Raw genomic sequence first — 14,837 nt, 5'->3', positions numbered from 1 at the left:
TTGAGCAGAATCAAATTTTGCCTAGAGTTGCCATGAAATTCCATTTCACTTCTTGAAAACTGCATATGTCTAAATGAGAATTAAATTTAATTTGACTTGACTGTACACTTTATATCATGGTGTTAAATGTATAGGTAGGTGGAAATCTATTCAGCATTTCAAATTCTTAATCACCTTAAGTTGTTAAAGAAAGTGTTAAATTATTGAGTGCATCCAAGTACAATGTAGATATTTAATAGAAGTACTGGATGGCTGTATATTCATCATATTATAATGCTTTAATTTCACTAAAATCATTACATTCCTCCTACAACGCTGTCAGTGCAGCATGAAATATTAATAGATACTCAACATCTTTGAATTTAGGAATTCACATTCATTTCTTCTTTTCATGGTTTTTAAACACTTGTCATCTTTCCTCATCTTGTAATACTGGTTGTTGAAATTAGGTAACTTCAGAGTAAATTGGGATTTTAAATTTGAATTCAACTTACTGTACTAGATTGCTTGTTTAGCTGATGAGTTAGAGCAAGGACATGTAGTGTATGTATTCTGTAGAGGGAAAAATACTGACTTGTGGATTATCATCTTATCTTTTTAGTGGCAGGTCGGTAATGGACAAAGTTCAACTGCCATTTCAACAGCAAGCAGCATAACTTCTACTCCATCCAGCCCCACAGTCACTAGTGCTGCAGGATGTGATGGGAAGACATACGGTCCTCCTGTGATAGATTTGAGTTCTCCAGTGGGTAGTTCCTACAATCTGCCATCTCTTCCTGATGTAAGTGTACCATCCGTACCAATCTTTTACAGATTCTATTTTGAAGCGTGCTTTAATGGTTTTGAAAAGTAGAAATCCTTTTTGTTTTGAAATTCTTCTGCTGGTTATCAAAATGAGATAATTCCAGAAAGCGATGCAGGATTGCCTACGTATTTTTGGCAGTATTCAGAACTGTTTTTGGGAAACAGCCATTAAGAATGCTAAGAAAAATAAAATTCCAGGTTGTAACAGTAATTGGGCTTGTTTTTGTGCTTGCTTCATATTGCACTCTTTACCACCATCCACTGCTCAATGAATTCATTATAACTCGTTGAAAGTGCTATTGTGGGTGGTTATTGTTGATGTAGTGGAGTCAAATTTTCCTTATAGTACTTCCTTTTGGTACTTCTTTCCTTCACACTGCCTCTAACATGCATGTGAGCAGGTGTTGGAGGAGTATCGTAAGTTCTTCATTTTTCTTCTGATTGGTCCTTATTTGTTAGAAATCTATATTAGAGATGCTGAGCTTTGTTTGGTTGATTTTCTTCTTTCAAATAACTGCTGAGCCTATATATGTTTATAGAGAACTGAAACGTCACAGTTTTCAAGTCATAACTTGCTGTTTCCCTCCTGTCTTTTGATCTCCCCAAAAAACTCTTAGATAAAAACGTTGGTTTTTTTTAAAAAATAAGAATACATTGATATTACAGTGTCTGTGAGTAAAAAGGTAGAGTGCACAACACAATCATAAAACCACAGAATCTGAGACATTTCAGCACACTGATTTTTGTGCACACCACTGTTAGAAACTCTTCTACTTGCACATGGTTAAGTTTGTATTATGAAGATGTGTTGCTGAAATCACTGCATGTATGCTGACCTAGCAGAGACTTCTGCATCTGATGCTGAGAAGTGTAGCATGTAAAGAGAAATTTCAGTGGCCAATGGAGTTGCTACCTGTAGATTTGTTACTTGGCTGGATAGTTGAGAAAACTGACACCAAAGTGACCTGTTTTCTGATCAAACGTGATCTCACATATTATTAAACAAACAAAACAAATCCAGCATCTAACTAACATCTCAAAATGTTATCTCTCTTTACCAAATCAGGATATATAGTTCGTACAGAAAGCTAGACTGATAAATTTGCAGTTCCTAAAAAAAAGTTTTGCTGTCTGGCCTGGACCATGAGTAAAAAGAACAAATGCCTTGTTGTCTGTGTTTTGAGTGAATATGTGTGCCTCCTACCCGGAAGATGTGTGAGGCAGATGGAATTAAGTGTCTTTTGAGGTTCTTCCAGTTCCATTCAAAATTGATGGTTTAGTGGAGAGTTTGTCTATTGGTTATTGGTTTTAGATTATGTAATGTAAACGTGTTGAAAGAGGGGGAAGAGAAAAAATTTCATATCCTCTTCAGTGTATGAAAGCTATGTGTCTGATATAATCTATCTCAATAGATGATGGGGAAAAAATGGCACTTCTATAATCACTTCAGCATAAACTAATGATGTGGAACACTGGGTTTGGCCATTTCCCTCTTTAGAGAAAGTGAAATGACCTGTTTTAAAGTAACCACTTTACTTTTACTTTTTGGTTGGCTAAAGTTAGATGGTCTTCATCTCGGTCTTCATCTCCAAAAACAGAAAGTATGGCAGAGGCATTGTATTTTAACTTTTAACTGCTTTTCCTCTGTTAACCATCTTGTAGATTGATTGTTCAGGAAACATCACACTGGATACTGTTGCGAGGAAGGATGATGTCACTGCAGAGCAGAACCACCCAAAGCCCCCTTCAAACAGAACTGTGCAGTCACCAAATTCATCGGTACCATCACCAGGCATTTCAGGTAATTGGACTGTGATATGATTTTCTATTTAAGTAGCGTAATGGTAGAATGTAACATGGCAACGTTAACATGGATATCAGAATGAGTTGCTTCTATTTTATATCGACAGTAAGAAATATTAAAGGCAAAGAGGTAGAAAGCCTAGTAAGAGGTAAAGTTGAGACTGTTCTAGCATTGTGAACAAAGTTGGCAGACTTTTAAAACATAAGTAAATGTAAATACATAGTAGACACAAGAAAACTGCAAATGCAAGTGTATCCGTGGAAAACTCCAGGTATACCAGATAACATCCTAGAAGCTTTAGTAAGAGACAAGTATTTGATAAAGCAAGATAGTATGTAACAGGAGACAGTGGCTGCAAGTGGTCACTCGTGAAGCCCAATTTGAACATTACAAAATCTTTTTTACCAGCAGAGTAATGTAGTACTGACAGAAATTGACCAGAAAGTTTATTGGTATAGGTAGCTAAATCTGGTAGAATTGGAAGACCCAGGGAATTCCTGACACCATGCCTGGTAGAATCAGTGGCTGCTCCTTACTCTTACCTTATGGGCCATTTCCTGATTTGGCCTGTAATGAGGTTCTGTGAGCATGAATTCCCAGTATGTTCTTACTTGATGTTCATACACTTGGACAGACTAGCTCAGAAAGGAGGACATTGAGTACAGATGGTCTCATAAACAGAGACAGTGCAAACAGCCTGATACTTTTGCTCAGGAAAATTACCCTTCACAAGTCTTTTCCTGTCTGACCCCCAGAAGCTTTGCAGGGATCTCTCTCATATCTGCACCCTGTCCTGAGTCCTCGTATTACTGACCAGCTAATATGGCTTGAAGTTTTATAGTAAATCACTGAAATAGAAGCTAGAAATAGACTTTAATAAGGTAAGACAAAACAAACTGCAGTGATCAGATGCAGGCATCAACCAGGCAAAGGTACCAAATCATCAGCCTGCATACAAGCAGTGGGGTTCTACAAATAGTTCTTTCCTTTACTCTGTTATTCTTTTCTTGTTCTCTCATGATTTTGCACTAAATGAGATATCAATTAAGTAAATAACAAGGCAAGAGGAATTTGAACAAAGGCCTACATACTTCTCCAAATAATGGATCAGACTTGTCATAGATATACGTTACATTCTAATCTGATTCTTCTGTCCTAGGAGGTGTCAGTGTAACAAACATACATCCTCCAATACGTTCACCCAGTGCCTCCAGTGTTGGGAGCAGAGAGAGGTAAGGAAGGTGTGGGAGAGAAAGAATGCATGACTTCCACATCCATAGAACATGCCTCAGACTCTTCCATCGTTAGTGCAGAGAGATGTTAATGTACTTAAGCTTCTCTCTTAACAGGTATGGCAGCTATTATAGTACTTAGTGCAGTCTGAAAGTATGAGGGCTGCTCTGAAAGTAAGATCTCCTGTGTTATTCTGTTGGCCCAATATGTCAGAGGCATGGTGGTATGGCAATAGTGGTTGAACCTTCCCACCAGTATTCCATTGCGTTTTGTTGCCATGCAAGAGACAGCAGCAGAGGGGCACTCTGACACAATGGTCTGACATGCAAGTGCATATAAAGCAAAGGTGTGGCACTGAATTCCTCCATGTTGAAAAAAATGGCACCTAATGACATTCAGTGATGAACGTTTACAAAGACCAAACAATGGATGTGAATACAGTCAGGTGGTGGGTAGTGTGTTCTACAGTTCGTAGCTGAGAATTTGTTCTATCAGGAAGTGTTATTTTGCTCTTTGTATCTGTTGTCGTTTTCATGGAAATAAATAGGAGGCATCACATTCAGAGCAATCTACTGAATTTCATTTGTAATGTTTTGATAGCACATCTAATAATGTATCTGCCCTTTGAATGATATATAGATTGATATTATTAAAAGAATGGTGTTTTAAATTCAAAAAATCAGCTAAAGGAACTGATTGTGTGCTAGAAGTTCCTTGTTAAACTATAAATGAGTTCAGATTTAAGGAACTGATGTTACAAAGTAATTACTAAGAATTTTCTGGTACTAAAGAGTTAGTTAAATGAGCACTAGATGTCTACTGAAAGTCTAGAAAAAAATGTTTTTATTCCTTAGTGATGGAATATAAATGAACAAATAGGCTTGAGACAATGTTGTTTGAAGACAGCAGCTCCATTAGCATGTTCCAATAAATTAGAGAACACATCCGACATGAGATTAATTTTTCATGCAGAGAGGAATCAGATGACATTGATCCTACTTGAACTGAAAATGAAATTGCTTTTTTAAAATATACAATATATTTTGCTCTAGCAAATATTTTGAAGTACGTAGCAAATATTTTGAAGGACTCAAAATGTACAAATATGAGAGCTATTTAAAGGAGCTATTGGGAATAGGTGAACGGTTGGACTGGGTGATCTTTTAGGTCTTTTCCAACCTTAGTGATTCTATGATTCTATGATTCTAAATGCTTTTCAGAAAAGTGTATTGCTTTAAAATATGTTTCTATCTGCTGTTATTTGGATTCATTTGTTAGATATCAAATTATTATACAATAAAAAAAAGCAGCAGGCTGGTATTTTTTAATTTGATTATCACTCTCTTTCTACTATGACTAACCGCGTGAATAAAGACAGAGTCCAGTGTGTGCTTTGTCTCCCTTATCTGCTGCTGTGCTTTACAATGATGAGTTCAGCTCCGGAGACACACTTCCCTTCCCCAAGACATACCTGCATCTCCTCCAAGATGGGATGATGCTCAGTGAAAGTGCTTTTGTGACTGACCTAAAAGAGACAGAGATCATTTGCAAACCTTTTACTAAGAGGAAATAAAGTTGGAAGTAATTCTGTAGTTCTGAAACCAAGCTATTACAAGTTTTCCGTTTTTGTAATGTCATTTCAAAACACACAAAAAAATGAACTTGGATGTTGTATTCTATAAAACTAGTACTGCACTGCTCATAGCTCAAAGAAGCAAAATGGATTAGCATTCAGAAGTCTCAGAAGGCATCAACATACAGTAAGTTTTCAGTTTTGACTTTGTATTTCCTGTTTTTTTTTTTTTTTTTTTTTTTTTCCTTTTTCTGTCATTTACAGTTCTAGCTCTTCCAGCCGGCCGCCGGGAGCTGATTCTACACACAAAGTCCCAGTTGTTATGTTGGAGCCTATCAGAATTAAGCAGGAGTCAAGTACACCAAATGAGAACTTTGATTTCCCAATTGTTATTGTGAAGCAAGAAGCAGAGGAGGAATCCCGGCCTCGGAATGTAATAAAAATCACCTTTGCCTTTGGAGGGTGTTTTGTGTTACGGGGAATAAAATAATTTACATGTGTTTTGTTGGGGACTTTTTTCAGAAAAGAACTGAAAAGCTGAAGGTAGTGATATAAAATGAAGAAGTAGAAGTTGGCATCAAACTATTTCTTTCACTAGTTTAGTTAGCTGGTGCACTCAAACTGTTATCTGTTGAAAACCTGGGAAAGCAGGAAATAGCTTACAAATACAAATTTCTTTACGGAGAGAGTGGTGAGGTGCTGGAACAGGCTGCCCAGAGAGGCCGTGGATGCCCCGTCCCTGGAGTGTTTGAGGCCAAGTTGAATGAGGCCCTGGGCAGCTTGGTCTGGTATTAAATGGGAAGGTTGGTGGCCCTGTATGTGGCAGGGAGGTTGGAGATTCATGATCCTTGAGGTCCTTTCCAACCCTGGCCTTTCTGTGATTCTGTGATAAAACAAACATCGAATTTTCATGTGGTGCTAAGAAGTTCTTCATAGTGTAGTAATAAGGTTGCTAGACTTTGGGGTGTCAAAAATTTGTTTTATTAGTGGAGTGGTATTTAAAATGCCAGAAATGCCTCTCATAGCTAATTTCTTGTGGTTATGTACTTGATGTTATAGAACAGTTGTAATTTTTGCATACATGTTACGTGTTGTATGGCTGCCTGCATATGAGTGTGCTATTCTGGTCAGTTTAGTCATTGCTGGGGACACCTAAATTCAAATAAGCAGTATAATCAAATTTCCCTTGTTTCTTCTCACAGACCAGCTTTTCAAGAAGCATACTGACTTCATTGCTGTTAGATGGTAATCATAACTCAACTTCTGATGAAGCCGTTTTAAGAACAGATGCCCCAGACAGCACAGATGATCGGCCAAGGATACTGCAGGAGAATACAACCAGTGCCAAGATAGGATGGATAGGCCCCTCACACACTGGAGAGGGCAGAAAAGAGGACGATCCCAATGAAGACTGGTGTGCAGTATGTCAAAATGGTGGGGAGCTCCTTTGCTGTGAGAAATGTCCCAAAGTATTCCATCTTTCCTGTCATGTCCCTTCATTGATGAACTTTCCAAGGTAATTAAGATCCCTTTAATTTCAACTAAACTTGCATTAAGAGATGTGAGTTCTGCATTGTGAAACTCCGTAGAAGTTTGAGCCTCAAAGGAATCTCTGTCGTCTTTGAAGTCTTGAAGTCCGCAGCTTTATTAATTGGTGAAAACTGGAATTTGCATTGAAACTTCAATTTAACTTAATTGCAGCCACAAAGTCTGTAATAAAACTTTTCAGTTGTTTGGCAATCACTTACATCTAGGGCACCCGTTATTATTAGCTGTGGTCTTATAAGTGGGCCTTGAAATTACTGGTCTATCATAGAATCTTTTAAGGGCAACAGGAAAGACTGTGTTAAATGTATCATTTACTATAATGCTAAATATGGCTGCGATCCAAGCATGGGATGTAGTGCCTGACATCTTCTAGTAACATTGCACTCTGTGTTGAAATAAGCAGTAGGGTTTCTTGAGTGGATGATAGAAAACAACTCTCGGCTCCTTGAGTTTCAAAATTCGGTCTTACATGAGATATCATTATAAACATTACTGACATTTGCTTCTTGAGTTTGTGTCTTTGATAGGATAAATAGCATTTTGCAATGTTGCAGCTTGGAAATGCCATGCAATAAGTTTATTAAAGGACAGGACATCTGTCATAACATGCTCACTGTTTAATGCTTTTAGGTAAATATTGGGTTTTCTTCTTAAATACCAGCACAGTTTGCTGGGATAAAACATTTGGATAACAAGTTCGGTTTGTATGCTGCTCATCTCTGCTTATGTGCATATTTCTACAAGCATGTCTTCTAAGTGTCTCTAAAATTGGCACATAAAAATGTTTCTCTTACCTTGTGAAACTTCAAATTATAGGGCTTTTTCTTTAAATAAAATGATGTTATATTGCAGCTTTGTTCCGTAAGCCAAACTCGGCAAAGTTACAGTATGCACTTAAGCTAATAAACATTTGTGCCTCTCTGGAAGGAAGAAAAAAATCTGTGAGGATGTAGGTAGGCAGATAGCTACTTATTCACAAGACTTTGCTTCTATTAAAATAAAAGTTTCAAAAATAGATCTTTATAAGTTCTCATTTTCACTGGATTGTTCAATGGAAAATGGAAATGTCCAGGGCACAATAGAGCCAGAAACAACTTTTCTGAGAAGTGTTCAGTTTTGTAAAGGTGCATATTAATGTAAGTGCATTATGTTTCTGGATTTCAGAACCATAGTTAGCTTAAATTTCCTCCTGGCTTCAGAATGTATCACGTTTTTGTTCTCATCTTCATGGGTTTTGTTTGTTTATTTTGGTTTGGTTTTGGGTTTTTTTTTTTCTGCAGCAATGGACTAGTTGACAAACGTTGGTCTCTAACCATTAGTTCCTTCAAAAGCACACACAAAAAAATCCTTAATTATTACTTCAGTGGTCTCAACAACTTCTTTCGTGATTGCTTTCTGTTCTTGCTTCAGGTAGACAGAACACTTTCCCCTGTAGATTCACAAGGTCACTGCATCTTTTCTTTCCTTCGCTGTGGCCCGTCGTACTTTCCCTTACTCTTGTATATTTGAATGTGCCTTTCCTCCATCTTCTGCCTTTCCTGTATTGTGAGATCTTCAGGTCATGACTTTTATCTATTTTTGTCAGTGTCACATAACACCTTTGATGCTGGTCCATGCACAGAAATGTCAGTATCGTGTAAATAGCTCGTTAAGCTGAACTGTTTGAAAGTTAAGTCTCTTTGAAAGGAAACACTCATTATTCATTACCATATGTTAAAACTAGCAGAGGATGGAAATCTTTAAATTACTCTGAGATCCAGTAAGACAGGCTTGTTTTATTAACTTTGAAAGTCTCTGCTTTACTATCAAAATGCAGTGAAAGCTGCTGTGGAAACTGATTTTCATTTGTGAAGATTTTATTATAAGATTTTGGAGTAAATGCATGCAGTTGGCTTCCCATAAACAGCTATTGCTGAATTGTGTCTGCTATTTGAAGTACAACTCAGCCCTCTTGTGGTTATCTGCAGGGGTGCAAGTTCCCCAGAAGTCTTTACTATTCATAGCTTTTCTAAAACCTACAGGAGCTCACAAATTGAATGAGAGTCAATAAATGTAGTCAGCTTCCAGAACTTGCTTGGTCTTCTGCTTCTTCCTTTGTCAATTAAATCTACAGGGTTTTCCTAGATAAAATATGGAACAGCTCAAAAAAATCTTGTCCGGAGTTATCTGTATAGAGCAGAAATATCTTGCAGTCAAGCATGTAAAGAAAAAATACAGTTTCTGCTATGTAACTCTAACACTTTTCCTTCTCTTGGACCAATGTCTGCAAATGAATCCTTCATTCTCTCTGTAGCTAGGAAGCAGAGCTCTTAATGCTACAGTTGAATAGTTGAATCTTGACCTCTATGAGGTCAAGAGAGAAGTTTTAACACTAACCAAAGTAGTCACTGTTGGTCTGCTATGACAAGCAGTTTTCCTACTGTAACACCACTAATAATACCAATGCCATTAAAAGGAAAGAAAGTTCTAAGGAAACATTTTTGCCAGCAGTGCCTGTCTCTGCTTTTTGTAGTTTTAACAGGCAAACAAAAAAAATAGCAAATAAACAAAAGCAACAAAACAAGGCATGGCACAGCAAAAATACCAATCCATACATGAAAAACTTCTCCAGAAGTCTGTGGAAAGTTTTCTGTCAAGAATGTGCTTCTTCACTGAGGTTAATATATCTGTCTGTCTTGTTTAGTGGAGAGTGGATTTGTACGTTCTGTCGGGATTTGTCTAAGCCAGAAGTTGAATATGATTGTGATAAACCAACTCACAACCCTGAAAAAAGAAAACTGGAAGACACTGTGGGCTTGGCACCAATAGACCGTAGGGTGAGTCCTGTTGTTTCTTTTACTGAGAAATGTATGCATTTAAAAAAAAAAAAAAAAGGTAGTAAAATGGAGAAGTATCTTTCTCAGTAGACTCTGAGATGTTAGCAGCCTTCATATAGAAATGCTGAGCACCACATTCTGAAAGACTGAGAAGTGGTTGTCCCATGCTGTGGACTAGGAATGTGTTCTAGGAATTACCAAGCACTGTTTCCAACATTGACCTCATACACAGTGACCTTGCCTTGAGAAATTTTTTTTCTTTCTTTCTGCTTTCCAGATGTAGTATAGATTGCCTCTGACTATATTTGGGAGCATAGTCTACATATAGAGCTGTTATTTGTATTTGATATGCTCTAAAAGGGAATAACTTACTGGGTTAGTATTTGGCTTTAAATGCAAATTATAATTCCCATAAATATCCTGGTGGAGGATCATCAAGCATAAAATCAGAAAAACTATTTTCTGAATCTCTTTCAAGGTTCAAAATTCCATTCAGTATGCTCAGGTACACACAGAACTGATTTCTCCCCACTGCTAACAAAAAGCACAGTGGGCTTTGCACAGAGCAGCTGTGCACCAATCAGGAAAAATATTACTAATTTCTCTGAATGTTTATAATAAACTAACAGCTACATGTGCTATTTCTATCCCATTGAATGTTTGTTGCACTTGGCAAATGCTAAATAATACTATTAGTAACTGTATGAGGTTTGTAACGTGTATTTGAGTGTTAATAAAAATACGGAGTATCTATTGCAGAGAATGAATGCTGTAGACCATTAGTTATGACAGGCTTGTTTCAAAATACAGTTTCTGTGCTCACTTTTTCTGCTTAGAAGACTGGAGGAGTACTGAGCATCTGTTCGGTGTTTTATATAGTCATTATTTTAGAATAGATTGTATAGCTTTTTATTTGTGTATCTGTTTTTCTTGACACAGAAGTGTGAAAGACTGCTGCTATACCTCTACTGTCATGAAATGAGTCTTGCTTTTCAGGATCCAGTTCCTCCTACAGTATGTACTCTACTCCTTTGCATTTTCTATTAATCAGTTGCATAATTGGCACAGTCCTAATGGCATTGTTATGCTCATGATCAGAAGTCAAGTTTTGTGGACATAAGTGTATTAAATGTATTTAATTTTATTAAAACTGTCTGAAGGGCAGTTGGACAGCTCTGGCACAGTCTGCACGGAGAAGCTGTGAATGTCCCATCCCTGGAGGTGTTCAGGGCCGGGTTTGATGGGGCCCTGGGCAGCCTGAGCTGATGCCTGATGTAGAGGTTTGGTAACTCTGTCTGCGGCAGCAGGTTTGGATGATGTTAGAGTTCTCTTTCAGCCCAAGCCATTCTAAGATTCTATGAAAGATGAAGCACTGGGTTGGAAGGAAGTTAATAGCAAAATTTCCCAAGAACTGTTTTGTCTTACTTTGAGAAGTACTTCAAAAATAGACACAAGAAATATATTTAACACTGTCAGCTGTTTTCACAGTGCTGAGTGTTATCACTAAAAAATGAATTGGGAGACATATTTATTTCTTAGAAAAATATCCGATTTTGAAGATTGGAGTCCTGCTTAGAAACAGAATTCCTTATTATTAGCTGTAAGTTTATGAATTTAAAATGCTAAAAACAACTTGAGTTCATCAGGCAGTGGAATAAAAAAGCAAACTGTAGTTCAAGGATGCACAGAAACGCTACTGGTGTGGTCCGATGAATGTGCCTCTTTTATGTTCCTCAAGACATGTCAGTGGAAAAAGATTTCATCAATACATAATTATGCCCCAATGCATCCTTCTTATTCCATTTGAGTAAGAAAGTACATCTGAAATGCCAAAATAATTCTCTGTAGTTTACCACCATTTCTAAGGATATATTTCATCACTGAATGGCTCTTGAAGCAATAAATTTACTGCCTCTGAATGGGTTGCCAGATTTGTTATATGACAGTCTTGAGAGTGAGATTTAATGGATGGTTCACCTGACATACAATGTCAACATCACTTGCTTTATTCTATGTAGTAAATGTAGTTGGTTTTATTTATTTTGCTTTTCTTTTAAAAGAGATGTTGGGAGAGGTGTATGTATTTTAGCCAGTAAAACTAGCATGTGTCACTGCTACTCCAGTAACTGTATTTGTAAAAGGTACCGTTTTTGTATGTTAGAATCATATTTCAAAAGATGAGGCTACATTTTCCCTCTCCCTCAGATGTAAAGGTCTGTAAAAACAACATGCAACGAACGTGACTGCATATGGTAAAACTTTTCATCTTTGTTTAGGTTCCTGATTACTACAAAATAATCAAAAAGCCTATGGACTTGTCAACCATCAAGAATAGACTTCAAGTGAACGATTCGTTCTACACAAAGCCAGAAGATTTTGTGGCCGACTTCAGACTGATTTTCCAAAACTGTGCTGAATTTAATGAGGTTAGAGAAGTAGACACTTTATCTATTTTTGTAGGCTTATATACTTTCAGGAAAACTACAGTGGGGTTAGAATTTACTTATTTAATTAAATTACATTGATGATAAGAGCCCAGAGAAAATGTAGATCACATTTAAGACTACATTGATGTTAGATGAGTATGCAAATGAGATCCTTCTATTGAAGGGAGGAGAGCTGTAACAAACATGCCAACTGAAATGGCAGGAAAACAGGTAAGGAGAAAATGATTTTTCATCATAGATATTAGTGGTGAGCATTTGATTGAAAACTTGGTTTCATACTTATTGCATTATATCTGAAATTCGTTGGAATTTTCGTTCTCAGAAGTCTTACCCTTATTTACCCTGAGACTAAATGACTTAGTCTGTTGTCTAAACCCTCACTGTAAGGAAACATTTGCTGAAAAGGGAGTGCAGATACTGAGTGGACAAAAAGAGAGAGAATTAACAATGAAAACTAGGTTTCTCTAAGTGTCTTCACTTAGGTTCTCATCCAGGGCAGTTGCTGGGTATACTTACTGCTATGGTGACCTCCACTTCAAGAGACAGGTCAGCCATGGTGGGTATGAATGACTTCAGGACTGCCTGGTCTTCTGAGATGCAGTCATTGTCCATTACTAGTAATATTCTTGCCATAATTAGAGCTAGGTCTGTAACCTAGAAAAATTACAGCATTTCGTGTAGCCGTTCTCTTAGCAGCCTTGAGACATACCTATATATATTCTCAATGCTGCTTGACTTTTGTAGCTTGTAAGAGCACTTGAAGAACACGAATATAAAGCTATTTCATGATGTGTTGATGTTGTTAATTCACCCAACAGCCTGATTCAGAAGTGGCTGATGCCGGCATGAAGCTTGAAGCATACTTTGAAGAACTACTAAAGAGCCTTTATCCTGGGAGGAAGTTCCCTGTACAATCTAACTGCCAGAGTGAAAAAGATAATGCAGAACTTAGTGATGACTCAGATGATGACATTGTACAGCCTCGGAAAAAACGTCTCAAAGGAGAAGACCGTCAGTTGCTTAAATGAGTCGCATGTGGAACGCTTTTTAAAAACTAAGGGTATTTATCACTGACAGTTGTTGCAAGGGAAAGAGTCGTGACTGCTTTGACCTGGAGGTCTGTGGACATTTACTTGACTTTCTCCCCCTTATCTGAAACACAATTCTAGGGGAGATCCAGAGCTGCAGAGAGCTTCCTTGAAGTTCCAAGTTTGCAGCATACTTCTGGAACTGCGCAGAAACTGTGATTTGTATGGGATGACAGCTGTTTAACTTTACTTTGAAGAAGAAAAGAAGTTTGTATAGAACTGAACTTTAAGATGTTACATAGGTTCAACATATGGTTTTCTGAGTTTGAAGAAAATGTGATCTCACCAGACATTTAATTTTACCAAAGGCATGTGGCTGGCCATGATTTGGTTTCTTTGTACTGTATTTAACACAAGCCATGAAAACAGATGTTGTAATATTGTTGTCCTGCAATACTGGCTGATACAATGGAAGTGTAGTTGCCCCTAAAGAAGTTATTGGTTAATTTTAAAATGTGAGGGAGAGCGTATTAAAAATAACTTAAAGAAAAAAAGGAATTTGAGAGTTTTTAATAGAGAAAGGAAAGGACATGGTGCTTCGTTTTGTGTACCACTTTCCCACAGTCAGCAAGAAACAGTGCTATTCCTATACACTATGTTGTTTAAAAGGTACCTCAAAAGTTTGATGTACTTCTGTTTAATGGACTTTAGAGGGGAAGACTCAAGGGAAAGAGCATTTGTTTGCAACTATCAAGCTTTTTGGTAAGCTTGGGGGAAAAGAAAAGTGTCTTTTCTGTCCACAAGATCTTATTGTTTTTCCAAATTTCTAAATATTATTGTGGGAATGCAGCCAGTGTTAAATAAACAAGTGTAAAGGAGAGGGGAGGGCTCTAGGAAAAAAAAAGATCCAGTTCCTTGAACCCTCATCTGTCCTTGTTAAAATCACCAGAAACTAAAGACAAACGATGTTGGGATTTACTTTTTTTTCTGCTTTCCAGAAGTGGTGATAACAATGTAGATGGCTGTTTCTGCATTCAGCAGTGGCAGATTGAAAGTACCTGTCTATGATTGCCTCAGCTATTGGTTTATACTCTTCACATGTGTCATCTGAAGTGAAAACTGTCTTTTTTTTAGGAAGAGCAGACAATCTCTTGGATAAATTGAGCTGATTTGCACCAGAGTTTTGCAGATGGATTTATGAAGACATCTGTGTTTACACAGACCTGCTTTTTACTTGTTATGTAGCACTAATATGGGTGCTACGGATAGATCCTCGCAAGCCTAAACAGAAGTGCTGCTTGTTCTTCCCTGCTGTGTACATATACCCTCAGCAAAAGGGCACATCTTTTTCTTTTACCTTCTGAAGCTGTTCACCTGCCTTTATCCTAGAGTGGCCCTGCATATTTAAATGCTGTGGACATTTCAAAAGAACACTCAGCTGTGCTTGCAGCTGGCCTTTGACAGTCAATACAGCTTTTGAAGTGCTGTGGTGGTTTGACTGGGTGTTGAGCTTCCTAGAGTAACTATTAATTTATCCTTTTAAAATTATTATTTTTAATTGCCTGAAGGGAGTTGCTTGTAGCA

The 14,837-nt window shown here is 37.4% G+C and overlaps 1 protein-coding gene across 2 annotated transcripts in view; it reads left to right on the top strand.

Moving 5' to 3' along the window:
* Positions 1-13,811, top strand: part of TRIM24 (tripartite motif containing 24) — a 56,524-nt gene extending 42,713 nt beyond the window's left edge. For both annotated transcript variants that reach the window (XM_042889666.1, XM_042889667.1), the window contains 9 exons: positions 602-781; positions 2,467-2,605; positions 3,768-3,840; positions 5,679-5,847; positions 6,617-6,930; positions 9,646-9,778; positions 10,718-10,792; positions 12,055-12,204; positions 13,044-13,811. In XM_042889666.1, coding sequence (XP_042745600.1) covers positions 602-781; positions 2,467-2,605; positions 3,768-3,840; positions 5,679-5,847; positions 6,617-6,930; positions 9,646-9,778; positions 10,718-10,792; positions 12,055-12,204; positions 13,044-13,253 — 1,443 coding nt within the window. In that variant the 3' untranslated portion in view covers positions 13,254-13,811. The remainder of the gene's footprint in view (positions 1-601; positions 782-2,466; positions 2,606-3,767; positions 3,841-5,678; positions 5,848-6,616; positions 6,931-9,645; positions 9,779-10,717; positions 10,793-12,054; positions 12,205-13,043) is intronic.
* Positions 13,812-14,837: the final 1,026 nt, after the last annotated feature.

This window comes from Lagopus leucura, unplaced genomic scaffold, assembly GCF_019238085.1.
Source record: "Lagopus leucura isolate 7727_CA_CO unplaced genomic scaffold, USGS_WTPT01 Super-Scaffold_100159, whole genome shotgun sequence".
Taxonomy (NCBI): domain Eukaryota; kingdom Metazoa; phylum Chordata; class Aves; order Galliformes; family Phasianidae; genus Lagopus; species Lagopus leucura.
The sequence above is the reverse complement of the archived record's forward strand: the minus strand, read 5'-3'. Positions and strand labels throughout refer to the sequence as shown.